Below are 25,739 nucleotides of genomic sequence, written 5' to 3' on the forward strand. Positions count from 1 at the left end.
GAAACCTGAATACGATTTAGGGTTTCTTGTTGTGATTTTGTGTTTCTCGTTGCGTTTTTGGTTGCGATTTTTCATTTTTCATTGCGATATTGCGTTTCCTATTATGATTTCGTTAAATTTGAAAAAAATTGGCTGAAATTGTGTTCATGAATATTTAGACCAAGAATTCATTGAGGCAAATCAATGAATCATCATCATCCTATATAACCACGCGTTCTCCACGCGCATAAGTATTCCACTATCTGGTCTCTTTTCTTTTCCAAACCGTCATGACATAAAACCTCCTTTTACGTCTCTTTCTATCCACCATCTCTCTCTCACTCTTTATATATATAAAAACACACCCATTTTATTTTCTTTTCATCCCCACCCAAAAAATAACACAAGTTTTTTTTTTTCTTAAAAAAATCATGAGTTACTACAATCAAGGCCAACCCCCTGTTGGTGCTCCCCCTCCACAAGGTATATACCATTTTTTTTTTCATCTTACATTTGATTGATAATATATATTTAGGTTTAGATAGTGAGAATTATGTGACAAAAAGGGTTTTATGATGGAGTTTTTGTTTGGTTAATATATGTATGTATATGTATATATAAATATGTATATGTATAGGTTATCCACCAGAGGGCTACCCAAAGGATGCATACCCACCACCAGGGTATCCACCACAACAAGGCTATCCACCACCACAACAAGGTTACCCACCACAACAAGGATACCCACCTCAGTATGCTCCTCAGTATGGTGCTCCTCCTCAACAGCAAAAACAAAGTAGTGGTGTCATGGAAGGATGGTAATCTTTTTATTTTTGTTTTTACTTTTTTTTTTATTACTCTTTCTCTTTTACTTTATCAAATTTGTGCATGTATGTTAAGTTTGGATAGAGTAAAGATCAGATCTAGATTGATGCCTAATCTCAGGTTTTTCTTTTTTCTTTTTTGGGTGTTTGTTTTTTAGGGGTATTTTGGTCATTTAAGGATTTTAGGAAAGATGATGTTTTTTTTTTATCTGGTCATGAGATTTTGGTGCAAAATCATGTGATTTGTTCTCGAACATTTGGGTTAATGTTATTGTCAAACTTTATGAATTAGTCTTTTTTTTTTTCTTTTGATAAAGATTGGCTAGGAAACTAGATTTTAAGAGGGTTTCTGCTATTTTCTATGATAAAATATTCCGATAAGCAGTTTTTGAGCTAATTCGTCAGAAAAATGAGCAATATGAAAAAAAAAATATTTAATTAAATAAGCAAATATTTAATGCCCCTTAGCTAGATTAATAAAAAAAAGGGTAATGGAAGGAACTCTAGCCCCGGTACCACAATTGGATACCCATCAACTCACCCCGTATGAGCCATATGATGCCGGTATAATAGCTCCATCCTAATCCCCACATGATTTGGGCACCCCGAAGGATCAAACCAGCGTATTTAAACTTCACATGTGGGTCGAGGCTTTATTGGTAACGGGTACCTTAAAGGAATTATTTTTTGTGCCAAGCGGTGACCGGACCTGAGACCTTAAGGTCATCAAGTGATTTCTTTACCACTAGGCTAACTCCGTATTGGTTAGCTAGATTAATCACATTTCATTATTTTGTGAAACCTAAACTTCAAAGGATATAACAATTAATATTTCAATTTTTGATCACCTGCTAATTGGTTAAGTTACACATAGTGGTTTTATATAGCGAATGAAGATATTAGTAAGTTGTTTGGGGAAGAGTTTATGATATTTTTTATAAATGATTTTGTATCGGAACTTTTGGATTTTTACATTGTAATTAACGTGCCTTATGCAAATGAGACAAATGAGAGTTTATCTAGGAAATGTGTGCTTTTCTGTATAAAACGAGTCGTGTACGTTTTGTGCTAGGTTTAATGCTCTTATGTTACGTAGGAATTATATATTACTTCTCTGCATTTTGATATAGTTGGCATTTATGGAAAGGATATATACAAGCATATTTCTTTGTTTGGACCACAATGATATTCACGATGAAATTTTAAAATATAAAGAATATACACCCCTATTTACCTATGTGTCAAAATGTTTTGTATTAATAACTAAGGCTGTGATTTTGTTTTTTGGGTCATGGTGTGTAGAGAGCTAAAGAGGTAATCTTCGATTTTTTATGCATTCTCCGAGTAGAATCAACAATTGAAAACAAATATACTTTTTCAGCTTATGGCATCAAGGAAAGAAATGTGATCTTTGGGATCATACATGCAAGTGTGTACAAATATATATGTGACTCGTATTAGGAAAAAGACGTGTATAATGGGAAAAAAATGGTATGTGGCAAAAAAAAGGGGGGGCGGGAGGTGGTGGGTAGCAAGAAAGCTTTTGACCCACACCCATCAACACTTGTTCTATCTATTATTTTGTTTCTTCAAGTATTAAGGTAGCAAATGTGCTTTTAAAAGCTGTGATTCAGATAATCATAATGATACTCTTGGTTCAGTAAATACTTAAAAGAAGCGGGTTTAGGAGGTTGTAAATGCCGAGTACCCTTTGAAAAAGTTCATATTTTTGGCTGATGTCTGTTTTTTAGGCAAAGTGTTAAACTTTGTTAACGGTGGTTTTATATAGTTGATAAAATTATTAATAAGTTATGGGAAGAGTTTGTGAATTTTATTATAAATGTGATCTTGTATTGGAATTTGTAGATCATTATGTTGTTATCCAAGTGTCTTCTGTAAATGAAAGCTTATCTGAACTTTCTAAGAAATGTGTGTGCTTTTCTGTATAATACGAGTCGTGTACGTTTTCTGCTAGGGTTAATGCTTTTATGTTATGTAGAAATCATATAGTTTCTCTGCGTTTTGATATTGTTGGCATTTATGGAAGGATATATAAGAGCATATTTCTTTGTTTGGACCACAACGAGATTTACAATGCTAAACTAGAAATCCAAAGAATATACATTTATATTCACGTATGTGTCAAGATGTTTTGCTTTAATAACCAAGGCCTCGTTTTTGTTTTGTGGGTCCCTTATATATGGTGTGTGGAGAACTAAAGAGGTAATGTTTGATCTTGTATGCATTTTTGAGTTAAATCAACGATCAAAAGACGAGTGTACATTTTCTGTGTATGGTATTAGGAAAAGGAATGTAATCTTTGGAATCATCATGCAAGTGTACAAATTTTATGTGACTCGAAATAGGAAAAAGACGTCTATAATGGAAGAAAATAGTATGTCGCAAATGGGTAGGTGGTGGGTAGCAAGAAAGCGGTTGACCCATCAACATATTTTTTGTTTCTTCAATTATTAACGAGTAAATTTGCTTGTAGAAGCTGTTATTCAGATAGTCATAATGATACTCTTGCTTTAATAGACACTAATAAGTAGCGGGTTTAGGAGGTTGTCAATGCCGAGTACCCTTTGAAAGAGTTTATATCTTTGGCTGATCTCTGTACTACTACATTTGACAAGGCAAGGTGTTAAACTTTGTTTGCAGTTTGGCTGCCCTGTGTTGCTGCTGCCTGTTGGATGCTTGCTTTTGATTGAATGAAGTATGGATGGTGTACAAGTTATACCAAGATTTCATTTGCGCTATCAACTGTGGGGACTTGTAACCAGATTTGAACATTGCTTTATCTTTTTCCATATGATTTTGGACTTAATGAACTGAAAATGTATCTAGTGGTTTTAACATCTGTGTTGTTCTTCAATGGATCATGAGTTCTTGTTTTTGCATCAGTTAACTAAGTTGTCGGTGTTTGTGAATGATTTTTTTCTTTTGGCATGTCAGGAATTGCATTACGACATCCCTGAAAATCTCTTCTGAGTTTTCGTATCGTGTTCAAATGCTCTCCCTTTATAAACTGTCCTGAAATAGAGATAAACAACACACTTCAAAGCTTAATATCCTTTCAAATACATCACCTTTTACATTAGAAAACATGAGTTATGTTCCAGATTACACTATACGTCTATACCTACTATAGTTTGGATTGTCTACTATAGTTTGGATTGTCTTATAGTAATATCTTAATGATAAATAGAGAAACATTGCTTGCGTAATGGTAATCTTAGTTACTAACCTCAATCTCTGTTTTGTGTCTTGTGGTTTTATTTGATATTTGCTTATCTTGTTTTATAACGCACAAGTGCACAACTTTGTTTATGATAACATGATAAGAGCTTTTACAGTAGATCAATTTTGTACTGCTGCATAAGCATGTTTAACTATCGAGTTTTAATGAGATTTGTTTTTCTTGCAACTTAAAACATGTGGTGCCATGTAATACCAATATATTACTTACAATCCAGATATCCTCTTGAGTGCCAACAATATTTTCACGAGATACCTTTATTATACATCTAGATTCTATGTTTCTCATACTTGGTCAATAGAACTCTACGCTTCCTCGGTTCCTCTTAAAAATCCATTCTAAGGGCATACGGTATGAGGTCGGGGTTGGCGTTGCTGACATGGCATTTAATGCAATATCTTGCCCTAATCGGGTCCTAACACTTGATTGTTTGTTTTGTCATTCCAACCTTGGATATGGCGTCCATTTTCTGTTTCCTTTTAATTTTAACGGTTGAGAAAGAAGTAAAGGGTTGGCGTTGCTGACATGGCATTCAATGCAATATCTTACCCTAATCGGGTCCTAACACTTGATAGTTTGTTTCGACATTCCAACCTTGGATATGGCGTCCATTTTCTATTTCCTTTTAACTTTAACGGTTGAGAAAGAAATAAAAATCAAAGTGATACTTATAAGCTATTAAGGCTGATCGGAATGAAGCGTTTCTTCCCCTAGGGACGCCAAAAAAGCATGTGGAACGCCCCGGGAACGCCTGCCACATTGCTCCCAGGGGCGAACCTAGCCAAAAAATGTGTTTCCCTGTTCCATTTCGAACGCCTGGCAAGATTTGACCAAACAACCCTTTACTTTTCCTATTGGTCTTTTTTTTACTTGTATAATAAGGGGTTATGGGGATTGGGGAACTCCTCACTCCAAGGAGAATCTCTCACTTCAAGAGAACTCCACATGTCATGCATATGACAAAAAGACTCCTCATGATCTAACAAACCTAGTGTATATTTATATTAAATGACCGGTTATTACTTATTACTCTAAGAAGTCATAGCCTATACTAGGGATTAGCAAAAAAAACACGAAAAATGAAACCGAATCGGTACCGGTATCGAAAATTGGTACCGATGAGTATTTGGTTTTGGTATCGGTTCTCATTCTAGGCCGAATTCGGTTTCGGTACCAATCGGTTCGGTACGGAGAAACCGAATATGAATACATATAGTAGGATGTAGTGGTAGGCGATTCTTCTAAATCATATTAGCATATGAAATTGTTTTTATATTTATACTTCAATCGAATCCTTTAGTTCTTTTTCATATTGTATTCTTTCACATACGTTCACTATCAATATACCGATTATGCTTGATACGTACATACAATTTATTCACCATCATTCATCATAGTCAACTCAAAATTTTGAGATCTCACAGGTTGTTTTATTTCCTTAATGAATATGAACAAATAATATAAACACGGTTTATCAGTTTTACAGTGTATTTTTGAAACGACACAACTCGATTTAGGAAAAATAAGATTTTTTTTTGTGCGGCGCACAGAAGTTTTATGCGGAACACAAAAAAAAATTTGCTCAGAAAGTCTGTAACACTAAAACACTCATTTGTGCGGCGCACAGAAATTCTGTGCGGCACACAAAATGACCTGACAGCACCAAAATCAGTTTTTAACACTTAATTCAACTTGCAACTTATCCAACTCAAATCCAAACCTCATTAGACCATAATTCAGATTTCAACTTATATAAAACACATTTACAAACATAGTTTGACATTCAAACACAATTCACATTTACAATCGCCATCAAATGGGTCGTTTGCCCAAGTTGACATTTGATCAAAACAACCATACATGCTTTTGATGTCAAAAGACCAAACCTTACCCATATTTGCAGAAATTTGTCATAACCAATATTACCAAAACATCAATAGTGTCAAGAGCATAAATAGGTGAGATAACTAGGTGTCTACATAAAAGTACCATTCCTTCAAGAATGGCAATACCTTCAACCTTTCCAAAAGCAACTTCTAATACTTCAAACTTCGAATCCACAAGTTCCTAGTTCCTTCTTTTGGAACCGCCTATAAAAAAGGTAAACAACTAAAACGTAAGTGAATGCTTAGTGAATATACCTGCATACATTTATCTACATGAAGGAGGGCAATGCACAAATGACTATTATATGTCACCTATGACCCCGTCGATCCATACTTACATACTCACCTTTGTACTTTAACGCTATACATGGATCCATATAAGCAAACAACACAATCATTATCACATATTGGGGTTCTTAGGCCCCATTCACAAGAGGTTCTTAGGCCTTGTACACAATGGGTTCTTAGGCCCCGTTCATCACATATCAAGAGGTTCTTAGGCCTCATTAATCACTATGCCACAAGGGCTTTAACGCCAAATCGATTTCCATACATGAAATCCATCATCATATGAAAATTGACCCAACATATACATAAAGGTATGCAAATATACTCATCTCCTTCGCGACTCGAACAACAACTCGATATAATGGCAATGCACAAATACAAATTTTCAACCAATTTATCACATCATAATATTCACAATCTTGACTAACTCAAATTAATCATTCTAACATTTTACTAGCATTCTTAACCCAAAATCATCTCACTTTGTCATTGAGTTGCTTTTCTTTCACAAATTTGTTTATTGAATTCAATCAATCATCAACATCATCACTTTTATCTTCCAATAATTTAACTAGTAAAAATCATCACTTTCTTAAGATCAATGTTTTCATCTCAACACACATATTCTTAGTTAAATACATTAAGCAACTCAATAACAAACTAGAATGAACAAAAATTTTGGGAAAAACTATACATAAATCACTTTCTAGCAAAATCCCCAAATTTTGGTACTCCAAGAACCCTAATTTCAATAGAAAAGATAAAAACTAGGTTAAAGAAATCAATACCTCTAGAATGGAAGATAAAAGATTAGGGTTTCCAAATCACAATTCTTTCCCCTTTTCTTCTTACTAAATTTCGACCTCCGCCACCACTTTACTCTCAATTTTTCCAAATTCAATTCTTCACTAATATGAATTATTATTCTTAATTTACTTGGAGAATTCTTGATAGATTAAAGAAATGGATTTTTGAGTGGAATGGAATTCACAAAAAGATTCATGAAAAGAGGAATTAGATAATGGAATGGTGGGTAATAGTTTAAGAAGATGGTTGGCACACTATGGGGGTGCCACGCCCCGTGTCTAATTTTTGGGAGAAAATATCCGCTATCCATTAAAGTTTCAACTAAATTAATCCCATATCCAAAATAAAATATCAGGAAATTTATTTAATGTCAAAACTATAAAAAGGGGTTAATTTCTATACCTTAAAAATATTGAGATGTTACAATTTTAGAAATTTGAAAAAACATTTATATTATATATAAAATCCATCTTGACTTCATGAATTGCATTTCTCATATTTTGTACAAGCTCAAGTTGCAATTCTATAGTAATACAAAAGTAAGTTATCTCCCTTCTCCAATTTGTTTTAAAATTTTTACTAATACCCTTCATCTTCGTATTCATGATTCCAACTCCAAAAGAAGATTTATCTGCATATACACTCGTCAAACCCAAAAATGCTCGTGAAAATTTGGTACTTTTCGGTACAAAACTGAAATACCACCGGTATCGTATTCATATAAACGGTACGGTATTCGGTTCTCACTTTGGGTCATTTTCGGTATCGGTAGCATTCGGTTCGGTACGGTTCCGATACCGATCTCATCCGTAGCCTATACATAGCTAATATAGAATATATATTCGAAGAAATGAAGAATACATTAACAAAACGTCTGAAGGGAAAAAATAAAGAAGAATCTTGAGCTATCGTGCCACAACAGAAATTTTACTTTAACAATAGTTAATTACAAATCACTATAACTTTTGGTCATTAGTCCTATTTTTAAGTTACATCGACCCTTTCCATTCTTTATATAAGGAAGATAAATGTAATGAAATATGAAGAATAATTCCAATCCATCTCTTTAAAAAAACTTCACTTTGCCTACCTTTTTGTGTTGCTCAAAATTTCGTGTAAATATATATTTTGCATAGGAAACCAAAATTCCAAAACAAAAGGAAAAAAAAGCAAAAAAATTATGCAAGAAACAAAAAACAAATCAAATAATTGTGTAAAAACCAAAATATATATCCAAAACTAGGAAAAAAGAAAAACAAACTATGAAAAAACTATATATTAGAAAGTTTAAAACAGAATACAACATGTTTAAATCTAAGCAATAAAATGGGATATAATGTAATGAAGTCTGAATAGCGGCACTATATATTCTAATTATATCCATTATAAGAAACTTTGTAATTATTTTTAGTGAACAACAAGAGTTTAAAGTAGGAATAAAATATATTGACATTAAAAATCAAAACATTTTTTGAGATATTTTATATGGAAAATGATAAATCCTCTTAAAATAATAGCTTAAAATCCTCCTAACTATTAGATTGGGACATGTGACAAAATCAGGGGGTAATATTAGGAAAGAGAATTAATGCATAACACTTATCATGTTTTAAAGCTTTAGGGGATTTTTAGACTAATTTTTAAGAGAATTAGTGATTTTCTATTTTATAATTGAGAAATGATTAATTAGACTAAAAAGATTAGCCTAATTATTAGCCTAACAATGTGAGCCTAACACTTGTCCTTTCCTACATTTATTTAATAATTAATGCTAAAAGATTAATTAGATGTCCTATTTTGCCCTTTAGAAATTATATAATATACAAATAATATGTTTACGGAATATGTATTATAGATCTATATCCAATGCAATTTTAAAAAATGAATAACAGGACAATCACTCCACTACATATGAATAGCTTGATTCAACAAAATACTGCATAAAAATACCAATAAAAGGATTGCTTGAATCAATCCATTTCTATTTAAAAACTTCAAAATAGTGTATAACTATCCAAAACAAAGTACAACACCACCATCTAAATGAGTACAAACATCCATTTCATATATAAAACAAAAGAAACCCATGTAATCTAAGTATAACTTAACAACGATGAATCTCCATCTCCATGATCAATATTTGAAATGCCCAGATTCTAAACATAAATCTCTTGCAAATAAATGCATCTGCATAAAAGCCCATAAACAAAATAAGTTGTCGTGGACATGATGTATCAACCAATCAAAAGTGTCGTTTACAAAGTTGTATTCATTAAAGGCTCATCTAAACATTATGTATATATGTATCATTAGTTTTTATATTCAGAGAGGTTTACAAAGAACTGTACATTGAGCTCACCTCTTCTTTGCTTACTTATTAAGATCAAAGCTGTAAATTGCCGTGAACGACTTATCTTCGTGACCAGTTTTTGTAATTTTACTGTTCGGGTCTTCACTTCCTTCAAACACCTGCATTAGATAAATTCAATAATCAAGTAATATTGAACATATAGCTATTAAAAATAACAAGAATACAAGGATATATATCCCAGTATCGTAGGCATATTTGTAAAAAACAAAACTAGAAAGTTCCTCTTCAGAATCAAACTTCATACCAACTTCGGGAATATCTTGGTTGATAGTAGCAGGGATTCGTTCAATATATTCGACATCAATATGCTTAGTTTAAACAAAAGGTTCAACATTGGGAGTTGGTTCGATAGGTTCAAAACTTGGAATTTGTTCGATAGGTTCACCATTGGGTATCCCGGTTGTACATTCCGTAAACAAATCAAACATGCTACTATACACAAAAGAAAAATCAAACACATATTATGAAAGCAACATACGACATATTTTGCAAGAAAGCTTATTATGCTAAATTAATAAGAAAAGTAGTAGATAATCTATCTATAGTATAATAATATTCAATAAGAAAATATAAAACTAGTATATATACATATATGTATGTCGATTCAATAAACACTTGACAAGAATCTATACATTACAAACTTACTTCAATTTTGAGGCCTATAAAAGACGGAGTGGTGGTTGCGTGATGAGAGTAAACGGCCGGATGAAAATAGGTTTATGAAATGTCAAACTGATCAGAGGAAAGGCCCTTTTAATTTTTTGTTTAATTGTTTTATTAAAATAATAAGGGTAAAATAGGAATTAGATTAAAAGTTTTGATTGGTGATTGGGCTAAAATTATTAGGTTAATATTTAGGCTAATTAATCATTTCTCTTTATATTACTAACAAATTACAAACTTTTGTTTTACACACTGACGTAGCTAGGATTTGGCTTTTCCATGTCATTTCCTTAACCTACCAAATTACCAATTAAATAAGGTTAACTAACTTAGGTTAAATAAACTCACGGTGATTACTTTTCTTCATTCCCTTCTATAATATCATCAGCCTAAAAATATGTTTTCTGCCTCCCATCCTAACTTCTTCTAAAGGTGATAAATAAATATCATCGTTAACACAATCTTATCCTCTAGAACACATATGACTTATGAACATGAATCGATCTTCATCTTTTTCTTTTCCATTACATGATGAAAGACATTATTAGATCACTCGTCCTTTTTTTCTTCGTCGTTAGATGATGACGGGTTGTTATCGAATTTTGATCAAGGGGTATTACAAGATTAGGATCAAGGGGTTAGCACAACATTATGATCAAGGACCATTATCGGAGTCAATTTCATGTGCAAAATGGAGATATATTTCACTAATTTTTCTCCACAGTTGTGATCTATACGAGGATTCCAAGTTCACAAAGCATCACAAGTTACTTTTCCAGATGTATCATTTAACAATCCAAAGACAACATTTAGCTCTCCATAGCGGTTTTTTTGTTGTTGTTCGTCACACTTCTATTTGGGGACATATTTGTTTGGGCATTTGTTTTCTTTGATTATAAGCCAGGTGAGATGGGGTCAACAATTTTCAATCAATTGAACTTAATTAAGCCAAATCAATGAGGTGGAAATAGTTTTTGGGTTTTTCTTATGTAATTAAACATCATGTTTGAGCGTATTGTATTTTGATCCTGTCTAACAAATTTTGTGCTCGACATCGTTATGTCGTATTTTGGCCCCTGGTAAATAATGGTTTCATATAGGTAGATGATGGATGATTATTGGATTTCTTTGTCAAAGAGAAACATAATGAACAATAGGCTCATTAAATGAACAATAGATACGAGTCTCGAAATAGATATTATTTTAGAATATGGATTTTTAATAGTTTAGATCAACTTTATAGGTGAAGTTAGATAATTTTAGTATTTTAATTGAAATGAATGGCTAAGATTCCAAAAATCAAGTTTGAATATTGATCTTTAATTTTAATCTAAAAGTTGAGATATTTTTAACTTTTTCAATAAAGTTGATATAACTTTAGAAAACATGTATATTGCTATATAAAAATTGAAAATGATATAATCTATTAACTAAACCTTCTAAAAATTTTCCTAATTACAAGATGATGACATGTGATAAAACGAAAAGATAAAATTAAGAAAGAAAGTTAGTAGAATCTATAATGTTTTGGTAGTTTTAGGGGATTTTTAAGATGATCTTTAAGATGGATTAATTATTTTACGTAAGTTATAGCCTCATGTTAAAAGTTGAAAAAAGTGATGAACGCTACATTTATGAATTAGATCATCATCAACATTTAATACTCGTAATAAATCAAACATGAGTGATTAAGTTTTAAAATATTTCTTAATCAATTACTTATACCATTTAGAGTCACTCATTATCATCACCCTAGTTAAATCACACCAATAATAGTATACTCGTAGATTAGATTAAACCCGCACGTTATGCGGTAAATTACAATAATTTATAGTTACATTATTATTCATAACTTAGGATAATATAAATTTTGTCAGATTGCGACTGATGCAAACAATAAAATTATAATAAATATCTGACATAAGTCAAATATGTTAAAGTATGATTAATGAAACATATATATTTATAAATGATAAACATATTTTTTAAGATATATATCTAATAAATATAATAAAATAAATACTTTTCCAAAAAATAAACATAATATAATAAACAATCTCATTTAAAAAAAGATAATTATTATAGAATTAATAAAAAAAACACAATATAATGTATATAAACATTTTTATACTCATATAAAAAATTTAAAAAATTATATTAATAATTAGGATTTTTTTTTTGGAACTTACTACTCACAAGTTTATCGTCTAGATATACTCACAAGTTTCTTGTTATTATTAATATTTAATTAGATTAAAATCATGATAAATAGTCTAATTAGATAAGTCATGCATTAAAGGGGTTTGATGTTATCCAAATCTAACCAAAAAAAATAATTTATATACGTATATGTATAAAATATACAACATAATGAATACTCGTATCTATTACTCCTATTAATATTATATATATACTATCTATACTATATTATAAAGCAGATTTTTCCTAAATTTTTAACATTGAACTTGAAATTTTCAATATTGATTTTAAGTACTTGGGACCCCTCCTATCTATTCTATATTTATCTAAAATAATTATAATACCCTTTCTCTCTCCTCAAATCTCAACCAATTATCTTTTTTCTCTCTCATCCATAAATCATTTTTTCCTCCAATTCATTCAAAATCTTTTATCTCAAAAACCGTACATCGATAAATTATAAAAATTGTATAGGTGTTCTTAAGATTTCATGCTCTTTCATTAGAGATGTCATTCGATATACTTTCGACAAATTTTTAAATCCGAGGGCGGAGCCCGTACGGCTAAGGCATTTGACTATCATACTCTATGACATATCAACTCCTATAACCTAGGTATCACCACACCATCTCACCGCCGCAACGCGCGGGTACTTGCTCTCGTATATTATAAAGCAGATTCCCCCTGTTTAAAATTTTAAGTTTCAACATTTACTTCCCTAAAATGCCCCTTCTATCAATTCTATACTACCAAGCACCGACTCTCCCTCTCCTCAAATTTTAACCAATCATCTTTTTTTTCTCTCCTCCACAAATCATTTACTCCTCCAATTCATTCAAAATCTTTTATCTCACAAACCGTACATCGATAAATTATAAAAACTATATGGGTGTTCTTAAAATTTCATGTTCTTTCATTAGAGATGTCATTCGATATACTTTCGACGAATTTTTAAATTCGAGGGCGGAACCCGTACGGTTAAGGCTTTTGGCTATCACACTTTATGACCTATCATCCCACCATCTTACCGCCGCAACGCGCAGAAACTTACTCTTGTTAATATTAAATATATTAAATAATTAATATTAAACTTAAAATAATCGAAAAGTATAATAATTTGACAACTAAGCTAAAATCCTATATGTCATTTAAAAGAAGATGCCGTAAGATTTTTCATATCTTCTCAGATTCACTCTCGGGCCGGAAGTTTCTTCCACTTCAAGCAGTCTTTCTACTTTTGAGTAGAAGTAAGGTCTGTATATATCATACCTCCGGGTCTAAAGTCTAAAGTCTAAACTATAACGAATCGCTTTTAACTATCTGAACCGGGTCTGATTCTGATTACATTTTAACAGGCATCTCAACGTGAATCATCTTCTCCGGTCGGCCCAAACCCCCTTTCTCCCCTAGTTTTCGTCGTCGTGTATATTTCCTCCCAAGGTACTACTAGCAGTAACTACTTTCTCTTCCATCTTTTCACTATTTAATTAATTATTATCCCAATTCAACTGTATCTATCCACCAATTTATATATTCTTGTCTATTTTCACCATAATTAAATAATTTAAAACAATATATGCTTATTCTGTTACATAAATTTATTTTTTATACATATGGATACTTACATAAAATTTGGACTGTATTAAATTTTGTTCATTAAGAAGGCTTGTACTTATTATATAAAATTGATTTTTTTTTTATTTTTATATATATTCCTAAAATGATGATAGCTGATTATTTTAGTTATATGAAACTGCAGCCATGGATGATGATAAACTCGATGATCGAGCCACTTTGGTTACGCGTATCGAATCGTTGGAGCGCGGTATGTGCCCCCTTGTTTTTTCTGTTTTGTTACTTTTCGTCCAAAATAATTGTCCACATTATTATAATAAGATTGTCCCAATGTCATCTGAATTACTATATAAGATTATTTGGTATTAATGGTTAAGTTTTTAATATCATCATTAGTATCACAAAATTCATATAAGTTTTCGATAAATGATGAAGGGTAAAGTTGAAATAATTACAATTTTCTTTAAGTGTGTGTTTTTGTCTGCTGGACGATCTAATAATATTAACATCATTTGGTATCTATAATTGAAACAGAAGTAAATAAAATGTTATTTTTGGTGAATGTTTGATATGTAGAGCGTGACGAACTACGTAATGATATTGAGCAAATGTGTATGCAACATGCTGGACCTAGTTATGCGGCTGTTGCTACCAGAATGCATTTTCAAAGGTTTCTTTCTTTACAACGTTTTATGACCATGTTTCTTTGTGTTCTTGTAACTTAAATGCTTAAACTAGTACTGATATTAATACCCAATTAGGACAGCCGGCCTTGACCAGGAGATAGATGACTTGAAAAAAAAGTTAACTTCTTGCATACGAGAGAATGCAAATCTTCAAGAAGAGCTTTCAGAGGCTTATCGTATTAAAGTGAGAATTCATTGTAGTTAAAATGCTTTTTTGATCATTCTGGGTCTATTCATATTAATGTTCTAATTCGTTTATCAGAACCAGTTAGCTGACCTACACGCTGCAGAGCTGTCAAAGGTCCGTCATTTCTTCTGGAGTTTGTTTTTTAAGTTTTAGTACAGTGATACCACTAACCCGAAACAACTATCATACTACTGAATGATACTTATTGCGATTAACTGTTGCAGAGCGTAGATGCAGAGAAACAGATTAAGTTCTTTCAAAGTTCAGTTGCTGCTGCTTTTTCTGAACGTGACACTGCAATAATGGAGGTCTAGTTTCTTCACATCTGCATTTTGTAGTGACAATACTTCAAGTTTACTTATTTGTATTGTGTTTTGATCTATTTCCTGCACCAAATTATTAAGATTGAAAATGTCTATATGGTTGTTGCAGGCTGAACAAGCTAAGGAGAAAGAGGAAATTGCATCACAAAAGTTTGACATTATGCAGCAAAAGTAAATACTTATTATGTGCTTGTGCATTAGTCTTCTATTTGTTTGCTATTTCTCCTTGTTATGCTCAATAATTTGGTGGACCAGGATAGAAGAACTCACTACAGCTGTCCTTGAAGAAAAGAAGCTTTCAACTACACTTCAGACTGATTTAAGTAAACAACAAATGGAGAATGAAATATTCAAGCAGGTGATTATGAGTGATCTGCATTATGTGATCATAATTTTTTTATATAGTTAGGTTTTTCTAGTGCTATAAAGTTTGTATCTTTACTCGGTACAGGTGATCAATAAGTTCTATGACATCAGACAGAATTCTTTAAACAGATATGATGATGCTAGTTGGGGAGATAAGTGTACTTCTCTATTAAATGATTCAGAAGACATGTGGACTTTTACTGGTTCCGGGGAAACATCAACCACAAAATACATTGTAAGTTATAAATCGCTAATACTCAGGGACTAACTAAATATTTTTGTATGCAACTGGATTGACTTTTGATTCAGACAGACTAAGCTAGAGGTAGAGGTGGAGGCGTTGAGAAAATCCGTAATTAATCTTCAGAGCAAGCTACAGATGGTATTAATATTGTACAAGTATTAGTTTCTGATTCATTTAGAATGTTAATATATGAATGCAATTCTATAAAATAGCAGTGCGAATAACAACCTGATAGTTAGTTATGGTCTGTTATCTGAGCTGTTATAAACTTTGTTAGTTTCACTAACAGGTCAAATAGCAACTGAATACTAAGTGCGTGGTTGTTATTTTCATACTGAATTGCCCTCATATAATAACTATGAACATTACTGGACTAGTTGCTCCTTTCTGATATTTCATTGTGGAACAGGGATTGGAGATCGAAAAGCATTTGAAGAAGTTGGTGCATGATCTGAAAAACAAGAAAGTGAGATTAACTTTAAGTGTTTACTAACAATGCTTTACTTAGTGATACTTAATACTCATTTCTACTTGAATACAGATCTCCATGAAAGAAAGGATGAAAAGGGACATATTAGGATTACGGGGTTTCCATTCTCAGTACAGGCTTGAAGTTGTTAATTTGCTCGAGGAGGAATCTTGTCTTCTTAAATCAGCTATTGATGACATCAAAGAGAATTTGAAAAAATTTTCTATAAATGAAGAACATAGCCATTCGTCTCCTCAGAGGGATATGACATTGCAAGAGAATGATTGCCGTGATGTGCATATAAGCCCTGATACCGGATTAGATACCATTACAAAGGTATATGAGCATGTGCTTTCTATTTTTTTTTTTGTTAAGAGTTGTTAACAGAAAGAAAATATTGAAAGAAGGATTAAGTATTTAAAGTGAATGTGGTCTGTGTGGATTATAACCTAATATGTTTCAGGAAGAAGCGTTTGGCATTCCAAGCACTTCCATTTCTGGGGCTGGAGATGAGTCAGAAGCATTGGTTCAAATGATAAAGGATAAGGTATGTGTGTTAGTAATCTGGTATGCTAGGGAGCTCTTATTTATTTGTTCGGGTTAAAAGAGCATACGAAAGAGGATGGTGACATGACAGATTTAGTTAAGTCGAAGCTGCAATAGGGTTGGCCAGGGTTGGGAGGGAGCACCTTAAGCTAATTAGAGGTTCTGCCAGCCCAAAAGTTATGGAGCTCCCATCCCATTGCCACACTCTTTTGATTTTGTTCTCTCGTTTTAGATTCCAGGGACCCATTGAATGATACATGGTTTCCCGTTCTCTTAGTTATTGTTTCACATTTAAACATTCCAGCTCTGTTCTTGTTAATTTTTGTTACATTAGACTATAGTAATACTGTTCTTTTTTCCCGTGTTCATTTAACTATCATATTATCCTGTTCATTATTATTGTGTTCTCTAAAAGTAAGTATCAATAATATCCGTTTTTTCTCCTTTTTTAGAATTACTCCTTGTTCTCTAAATAAGTATTGGTAATTACTAGATTTAACATTTATTATATATACGTTTATTTATTATTGTTATTATATACTAGAGAGGTGCCCGCGCAATGCGGCGGTGACAGCAGTGTGGTGGTGTTGCCAGCGCCGAGTGTAGGTGATTGATGTAAAGGGTGATAGTATAAGTATATTAAAAGATAAATGATATAGGGATAAGTATCCTGAAATGTAACAAACTTTGGACTAATGTCTATAGTAGGAAATAACTAAAGTTGTGTGTATTGTATGTAAACAACTTTAAAAAATGTTTTATTGTATGTAAGAAAACATATTTGACAACCATATAGAGGTGTCACTTGTCTGATTTTAATTGGTTGAACATATTTTCTTACATACAATAAACATTATTTTCAAGTTGTTTACATACAATACACATAACTTTAGTTATTTCCTACTATAGACATTCGTTCAAAGTTTGTTACATTTCAAAATACTTATCCCAATGATATATGCTATAAATATGTAAGAGTGATAATATGGAAAGTCTGAATTTTTAAGACATTCCGAAAATAGAAATCCAAAATGCTTTATAGGTAGTTATAGATAACTAGTTTAGTGTCTATGTGTCTGGAATTTGTTAGGGGCAAATTTTTTTTTTTTTCTGGTGTGTGAAGGTTTTGGGTTTGTGGCGAGTCAGTTATGGGGCCGTTAGTGTGTTAATGTGTTGTGATAGTAATTGTGGCTCATTTTTTAGTCAATTTAGTTGTTGGGGTGGTGTTTATTACCAAGCACTTCTAGTTTTCTCTTTTGTGTGGCATCCATTACCCCAACAGTATATTAAATACACACACGAGCTTCAAAAATACCTTTCACAATGATTCAGTTAAATCAGATTCAAGCGTGACCCAAAATATCCCAAAACTTATCCCAAAACAGTCTCTAAATTGCCCTTGATCAGCTCTAAACACATAAATACATGAACATATCCATACACATAAAGTCATTTATCTGAATATAAATTTGAGATTAATCAAAGATTTTGAGACTTGAAGGATACTTAACTGAGAATAGACTGGATTGGTTAGACTTGAATGAGAACGAGAATTAGATTGGTGAAGTTTGCAAGTCTTGACAGAGAATGGAGAACTTGAGATTGTCTATTACTTGATGCATCCCTGGAGTCTGGAATGAGAGAACATAATTTGAAAGTGTGGGCACTGGGATGGTGGCATATTTAATGTCCCAGTACTAATATTTTATGTCACTATTATCCGATTGAGTTGATCAGACACATTTATAAATTTTATGATTGTTCTATATGTTAATTTTGTTTACATGAACGATTTTAATACTATAGTATCCCCTTTTCTGTAATAAGTGGACTTAGGAGGTTTTATGCATTTAAATGCACTTTGGGTAATCTTTGATCCATTTACTTGTTTTTACCATCATTCTACTCATTTGACTTGTTGTAGACAAAGCTTAACCTATTTACCTATAAGTGTGTCGAATCTATCTATAAGATACACCTAAATTAACTGTGCGGCAACTCTTAGGTCTTACGAAATATAACTTGTAATTGTTGTCTTCATAAGATTACTCTATGCAGGCTTGTGTTTAATACTTCTCTGTTTTACATAATTTGTAGGAAAGCATTTCTGACTTGCAAAAAGCATGCAGTGCAGAAACAGGGGATGTTCCTGAACCCCTTGCTCAGGCATTGCAAGAAAAGGTATGCGTCCATTTGTGTTTATCAACTTGTATAGTTGTACATGTATTTACTTTTGTTATATCCAAATATATGGATTATAAAGTTTGAAACTGTGCGAGCCTGTTCAATTGTATTCAACTTTAACTTTAACATCTCCTGGCCCTTTTTATTAAAAAGATGTGATAACAGAGCTAAATGGACTAAAAAAGATTGGTAGGTTAAATATTTGGCAGATTAATTTATATGTGTATTATTGATTGAACTTTTTCAGGTAGCAGCATTGTTGCTTCTATCACAGGAGGAAGAGAGATATTTGTTGGAGAGCAACATAAATGCAGCTCTTCAGAATAAATTGGAGGAGCTGCAAAGAAATTTAATTCAAGTAACATTTCTTATATGAGTTCATTCACTTTAGTTTAATAGATGCCATTTTTTTTTAGTAGATCGCTATAAGTTGCCCTTTTTTTGGGTAGATGATAAATTGCATATTATGTGCATTCACAGTATAGTAATTTTTCTGCAGGTGACAAATGAAAAGGTAATTGCTCTAATGGAGTTGGCGCAATTGAAGCAGGAATACCATCTACTACAGGAGTACGTCTATTCCTTCTTAGTTTTAATCTATATGATTTCAAGTTTATATAATTAACTAGGGATAAGTATCTTGAAATGTAACAAACTTTGAACGAATGTCTATAGTAGGAAATAACTAAAGTTGTGTGTATTGTATGTAAACAACTTGAAAATAATGTTTATTGTATGTAAGAAAATGTATTCAACCAATTAAAATCAGCCAAGTGGCACCTCTATATGGTTACCACGTATGTTTTCTTACATACAATAAACATTTTTTAAAGTTGTTTACATACAATACACAAAACTTTAGTTATTTCCTATTATAGACATTCGTCCAAAGTTTGTTACATTCCAGGATACTTATCCCAATTAACTATTGACATGAGATGAGGTAGTGTCATAAGATGAGGTCGTGACATGATTACGGTTTCACATATATAGGAAAATCAATGATGACGTGCACCATGGTAAGGTTGCAACTGTGAGTGATGAGAAAAGCGTGTTCCATGATAAGGATGGAAGGTTGAAGGGTTTGTTGAGGAAAGCGTACTTTAGCCAGTGGATTAGTCCCCACCAACAGAATGCACAAAATATCAGTTCTACAAGTACCATGGATTTTGCAAGGTATGTGGACCATAATTTTTCTCTTTCTGTTTATGGTGATACACAATACGAGTGCATTTGTCCTTACCGTTGTCTTTCATATTTATCTTATTCTATTTGAAATGGCACTTATATCATGATAAACAAACACTGGTGAGATGTTAGGAATTACAACACTAAAACGACACTTCTAACCAAATTGAACTAAACTTACACTGACAACATTATGACTTTCACTAATGAATTCAATGGACCGGACCTAAATTATTGAAACTAAAGTCACAATTAAACTTGTCTTATTGTTACTTTATATGTTATGCAGAATGAAGATTGAGTATAGCGCTCTCAAAGAGAGCTTGGAAAGTATGGAGCATCTAACTTCTTCAATTCGCCGACTTCGTCTCTCGCTTGTTAAGGTAATGATCCTTTACCATTCTAAGTTTCTAAAGTTTTCATTTCACATTGGCTGAAAAATTACCATAAATGTCACAGGTTAAAGATTCTATCCCAGCTGAGGAGGATACGGCTGGTAAGAAATCAGAAATCATTGAAAATGTTGTCACGGAGGCAAAGCTTCTAAAGACCGCACTCGGCAGTTCTCTTCCTGTAAGCTGGTCAGCCGAGGCAGATAATGGCGTTTCAAGTGCAGAAAAGGTCGATTGTGTGTCTGCTGCTGGTTTTGAGATGGTAGAGCTTCTTATATTAGCCTCACATTTAGTAAGAAATTCCATGCTTTGAAGAAAACTACCATCGAGTTGCACGGACCCACAAGTAATCAAATTCTTATAATGTGTACATTGCTTCTTTAGATAAATATTATCATTTAGTTTTTTTTTTCATAACTTTGGTGTTGACATAGCGGTGTTTTTTTGTTCTGGAGTCTTACTGATAGTTTTAGTGTCCACATGCGTTTGCCTTGTTGAATGGAAATACCTTTTTTGTATACACAAACTGCAATTGAGCTAGAAAGTTTTCACTGCTGTTTTAATAGGTAGCATTTAGTATAAAACGAGATATGTCATTCGGACGTTACCCGTTACCCGGGAGACATGACGTTCATATATTTTTATAATATGTTTTCAGGAATATTTTTACAGATGGAGAAATTGAGTTAACTTTATACGTTGAAGACATTAAAAAATTAAATGAATTTTAGAGGATAGAATGGATATATATTATTCAAAGTTTTATGTAAAAAGGAAATTATTAACTTTATATTATTAGTTCTACAAAATAATGACAAATTTTTTTTCGAACGGAAATTTATTAAAAACACTAACAGGTTGAGGATTCAACTGTTAACAAAATTAAAAGAGTTACATGACTAATAGAGGGTTTTAAAACCACTCGTTCCGTGAGTAACTACATTTATTACATCGACTTGAGTATTAAAAATAAGAGTAAGATACAATAGACTCAAATAGAAATTCCTTCCTCAGCTTTCCGGGCGAAAAAACTTCATCGTTTCGATACTTCCAAATGACTCACATTCTGCAAAAAACAAATACTTCAATAACAATCTTCTTAGCCATGGGAATCCGAAGAGCATCAATCCAATATAACAAACTTGCGGGCGAAGTTGGAAGAACAATATCCAAGTTGAGCCATTTCCAAACTTTTATCCAAATAGAACGGGCAATCTCGCAAGTTAACAAAACATGGCTGGTCGATTCTATTTCTTTTGCACATAGAGGACATAAGATCAATGGCATATCAATACCCCTGTTGGATAAATTAAACCTTGTAGGGATGGAGTAGTAACAATCTCCATACATGGAGATTCACTTTACGTGGTGCATATTTGTTCCATCTAGTTAAGACATTACTATTCGGCAACTCATTTTCATCGATAATTGTGCGAATTCCTTTAACGGAGAAATCTTCCATACCTTCCAAGGACCACACCCATCGGTCAGGTCTCTCGCCAAGTGAGAAAGAACTTAACAAAGATAACAAACTTGTGAGCTCGCACTCCTCCACTCCGCCTCTAATATGCCAGCGCCAGTTACCTACAAATTGACCCTTGACCCATCGATCAGAAACTAGGCAATTTCGGGAGTTTTCCAACCTAAACAAGACTGCTGAATTTCCAATCCATATTTCATGCCAAAAACTAGTTTTATCACCTTTTCCAACTTTCTTCATTATAGCTTGCAAAGGAATAATATCAGAAGCATTCAAGTCCATTGCCACTTTAGAAATTGCGTGCCAAATGCCAAATTTGGTAGAACCATTTGATAACTATTATCAAATCAAATCACAAAGCACTTAACGGAAAACAAGATCTATGTAGTTTAATTAATTAACCAAAGTATAGAATGTGTACCTTAAATTGGAGAGAATTAAGCAAGAAACCTTAATAAGAAGGTTTAAAATAAAACCTCTCTACGATCGCACACACAACATTGGAATGTATGTGTGCTAGTACTTGATCACGAACTCACAAACCCGTTGTGTATATCTTCCTAATATACGGTTGTAGTCGACAAAACAAATAATCAAAACCATAATTAATGTTCACATTAAATATAGATATATGGTTCTTGGTGTTTTCGAACGGCACAAGAAACAAAACAAAAACACTTTTGGATTTTGGTTTGGTTCGACCGAAAGGAAAAGGGAAAAGAGAGGAAGGTTTTGTTGTGGGAAAAGAATGAAAAACCATTTAATTAAGTCCTCTAGGGAATAATTAGGGTTTAATTATCTTGGAAAACAAGTTAAATCAAGGCTTTTAAAAGCCTTAATAAAACCGGCCCCCAATATGGATTTAGAGCCCAACTCTAATTTCCATATTTCACATTTTAATCCTCCTTCTAATTAATTTAAATACAATTAACCCTTTAACTTATTTAAATTAATCATTTCGTGATCAAACTAATTAATAAAATACATTTAATATATTAATTAATTATAGTTACATTCATGTTGAGGTGTGACCTCGTAGGCTTAAATACTTTTCGGACATACGTTCATTTTACGTGATCATATTCCAACAGCTCCCACTTGAGCTCGTAATGAATGAAGGTAATAACATTGGTTAGCGTCTAGCAACACGCCAATGCTCCCGAAAAAATTTAAGTGTAGTATCTTAAAATACATTTCAAATGGTCAAAGCATTTATTATCCCTTTGTTCAGATACCTTTTTAAATATGAATATGGATCAATGTCATTTCATAATTTAACGATTATGTTTCTCATTTTATGACTGATTAAATATTACCAAATATAATCGAGAACAATCTGGATTTATTTGGGCACGACCATGCAAACATCTTAATTAGTCCTAACGAGGGTGCCAATGGTATCATGCTTCAACTTTTACATTGAAGGAACAAATCCTATATTGACTACACGTGTCAGTCATCATACTTCACGACGCTTTCTGAAAATAGCCCTTTATGTACCCCCTTATTCAGGTGAGTTAGAACTACATCTAGTAAGTGCGATTCATACATGCTGACCTACTTGTATCTCAAGTCAAAGGATCAATAAAAGTAACCATTTACGAATTTCACTTAATGACGTCGATCCATAAAGTGATAATTCGTTAGTGGGGTAGTCCGATATGCATCCGCTATGGATATCATATGAGTTTGGTGGGAACCATCCATTACATATTCCAAGAATATAACCAATCACTCACATTTGTCTTAGTTTAATTATATTCCCATATAATTAATCGACAATGGACAATTTAGAATATTTAATAATATATAAAAATATTAAATGAAATATTGAAGGATTAAACATGCAAATATAAGACACAATTTAATATTGAATGAAATCAAACATATCAAGTATTTTATTTCATTATAGTAAATATAAATTGTTTAACATCCCTTATCCAAATACCGAATGACAGATTTACAGGAAATAACTAGCTAATTTAGATCCTATGCCCTCGGCATGCCTTTCAAGCTTGGGCCTAGACAAAGCTTTTGTGAAAGGATCAGCTAAGTTAAAATCTGTGTGAACTTTGAGTAATTTGATTTCCCCTAGTTCGATCTGCTTACGAACATAGTGATATCGTCTAGCATAATGTCTGGCACCTTTCTGAACTCTGGGTTCGTTGGCAATGATTAATGCACCAGTATTATCACAGTACATATCATTGGGTAAGTGTAACAATCGTCACCTGAGCATTCGTCCGACTGTACTTTTCCGTTCGAATAAGGTTAGTAACCGTCAAACATAAGTCTACAGACGTGAGTTTTTATGGATTAAAGTATGAGTAAGACATGTCATTTTATTGTATACTAGTGTTTTAGACTTTTTAAGACTTGGTGCGAATGTTTGAGAAAGACTAGCTGTTTAATAGAAATGCCTAAATAAAGACTTAAAATACTTTCGTGAGTCAAATATGGTCATGTGACTAGTCGTTGTGTTCGTAATTCAAAAATATATCATAAAATATGGTCAAATCATTTCTATGACATTCGGTGTTCGTCCGGTAAGCAAAAAGGACTAAAACTGTCAGGCGTTCCGTTAGTTTGACGGACCTCCCCTCCCTTGGCTCTCTCTATAAATAGAAGACCAGCCTTTTGCCCTTTTTTTTTTCTTGTTTTGGTCGTTCACATAGCTACACACACACTCAAGGTTTTCTTTCAAGAATTCTAGCAAAATTTTCTATTGATTTTCTGTTCTAAACGCGTGTAAATCAATCAAGGCTTCAATCATCGATCAAGAAACAAGTGTGTATTATCATAATCATCATCAAAAACGTGAGTAAGGCTGTTCTTCATCTATTTAATTCGTTCTATATGTATATATACATTTACTTTTTCGGTATTTATCAAAAGCTAAGCGAATCATGTCTTTGATTATTGTTTGTGCATCTTTCGGTTACATTTGTGTGTAAGAACTGAAATTGAACCTTGATTAAGGTTTGATTCGACTCGTTATGCACTTATGTAATCGGTTTTGTGCAACTACAAATTGAAGATATCCTTTACTTGGCTAAAAGACTAAAAAACTAGTCGATTTCGTATCTTAGATCAAGATTTGTGCAATTGTCAATCACATTATGTATGAAATCAGTCAAACATCACCCTTTTTGTATTGAGTTGTGTAACTTTTGGGCATCTAAGATCCATGGGTATGAATTGGCTAGCCATAATCTACGTCGTTTTAACAAAAATCGCATCGAAATCGTCGTTTTTGATCAAAATGCGTCCAAATCCGACCCCGAACAGGTCTAGCTCGACCTCTACCTGGTCTAGCTCGACTTAGGCAGGTCTAGCTCGACCTAAATCAGGTCTAGGTCGACCTCTTCTGGTCTAGTTCAACCTCTCATAGGTTTTGTCGCTTCAACACGTAAAGTTACTAGTTTGACCCGAAATGACTTGTTTTAACTCTCGGACCCTTAAGTATTGGGAAGAACTCATTTTGACCTCTGTCCAGACCTGTCATGGTTGAGTTCAACCACTTCCCTACTCATATAATCGATTTCTTTGGCACTTCGTGTCCATACGCGCTTAATCGGTTCTTAAACTTGACTAGTTTTTTCAAAAAGTGTAGTTTTGCTCCAATTGATTAACGTATGATTAAATGGTTTCAAAATAACATTTTTTGGCTGTATTTGGTCGAGTTCAACCATAAGGTTGAGCTCAACCTCAACTCGTTTCGGTTTCGTAAGATTTTCGGTTAAAATCTCCGGTTTTGCCTAGTTTTGATTAAATTCGAGTAAAACTTATTTTGGGCTACAAAATGATTTCAAATCAGGTTTTA

At 32.7% G+C, this 25,739-nt stretch overlaps 2 protein-coding genes across 3 annotated transcripts; both read left to right on the forward strand.

The window, feature by feature from the left end:
• Positions 1-255: 255 nt before the first annotated feature.
• Positions 256-3,704, forward strand: LOC122599857 (cysteine-rich and transmembrane domain-containing protein WIH2-like). Its single transcript, XM_043772447.1, has 3 exons — positions 256-462; positions 617-797; positions 3,465-3,704. The coding sequence occupies exons 1-3, from the start codon at positions 411-413 to the stop codon at positions 3,508-3,510; spliced, it is 279 nt and encodes a 92-aa protein (XP_043628382.1). The 5' UTR covers positions 256-410; the 3' UTR covers positions 3,511-3,704.
• Positions 3,705-13,636: 9,932 nt separating this feature from the next.
• LOC122599711 (paramyosin) lies at positions 13,637-20,975 on the forward strand. Of its 2 annotated transcripts, XM_043772262.1 has the most exons (19): positions 13,637-13,716; positions 14,036-14,101; positions 14,428-14,521; positions 14,613-14,721; positions 14,800-14,838; positions 14,949-15,032; positions 15,157-15,218; positions 15,303-15,405; positions 15,499-15,648; positions 15,727-15,795; positions 16,067-16,123; positions 16,199-16,462; positions 16,590-16,673; positions 18,770-18,853; positions 19,104-19,214; positions 19,356-19,426; positions 19,850-20,032; positions 20,334-20,427; positions 20,504-20,975. In XM_043772262.1, the coding sequence occupies exons 2-19, from the start codon at positions 14,038-14,040 to the stop codon at positions 20,747-20,749; spliced, it is 1,968 nt and encodes a 655-aa protein (XP_043628197.1). In that variant the 5' UTR covers positions 13,637-13,716; positions 14,036-14,037; the 3' UTR covers positions 20,750-20,975. The 2 variants fall into 2 exon arrangements, with proteins under 2 accessions (XP_043628197.1, XP_043628198.1); XM_043772263.1 differs by lacking the exons at positions 13,637-13,716; positions 14,036-14,101 and having other exon boundaries at positions 14,434-14,521; positions 14,618-14,721.
• Positions 20,976-25,739: the final 4,764 nt, after the last annotated feature.

This window comes from Erigeron canadensis, chromosome 5 (genome assembly GCF_010389155.1).
Source record: "Erigeron canadensis isolate Cc75 chromosome 5, C_canadensis_v1, whole genome shotgun sequence".
NCBI lineage: Eukaryota > Viridiplantae > Streptophyta > Magnoliopsida > Asterales > Asteraceae > Erigeron > Erigeron canadensis.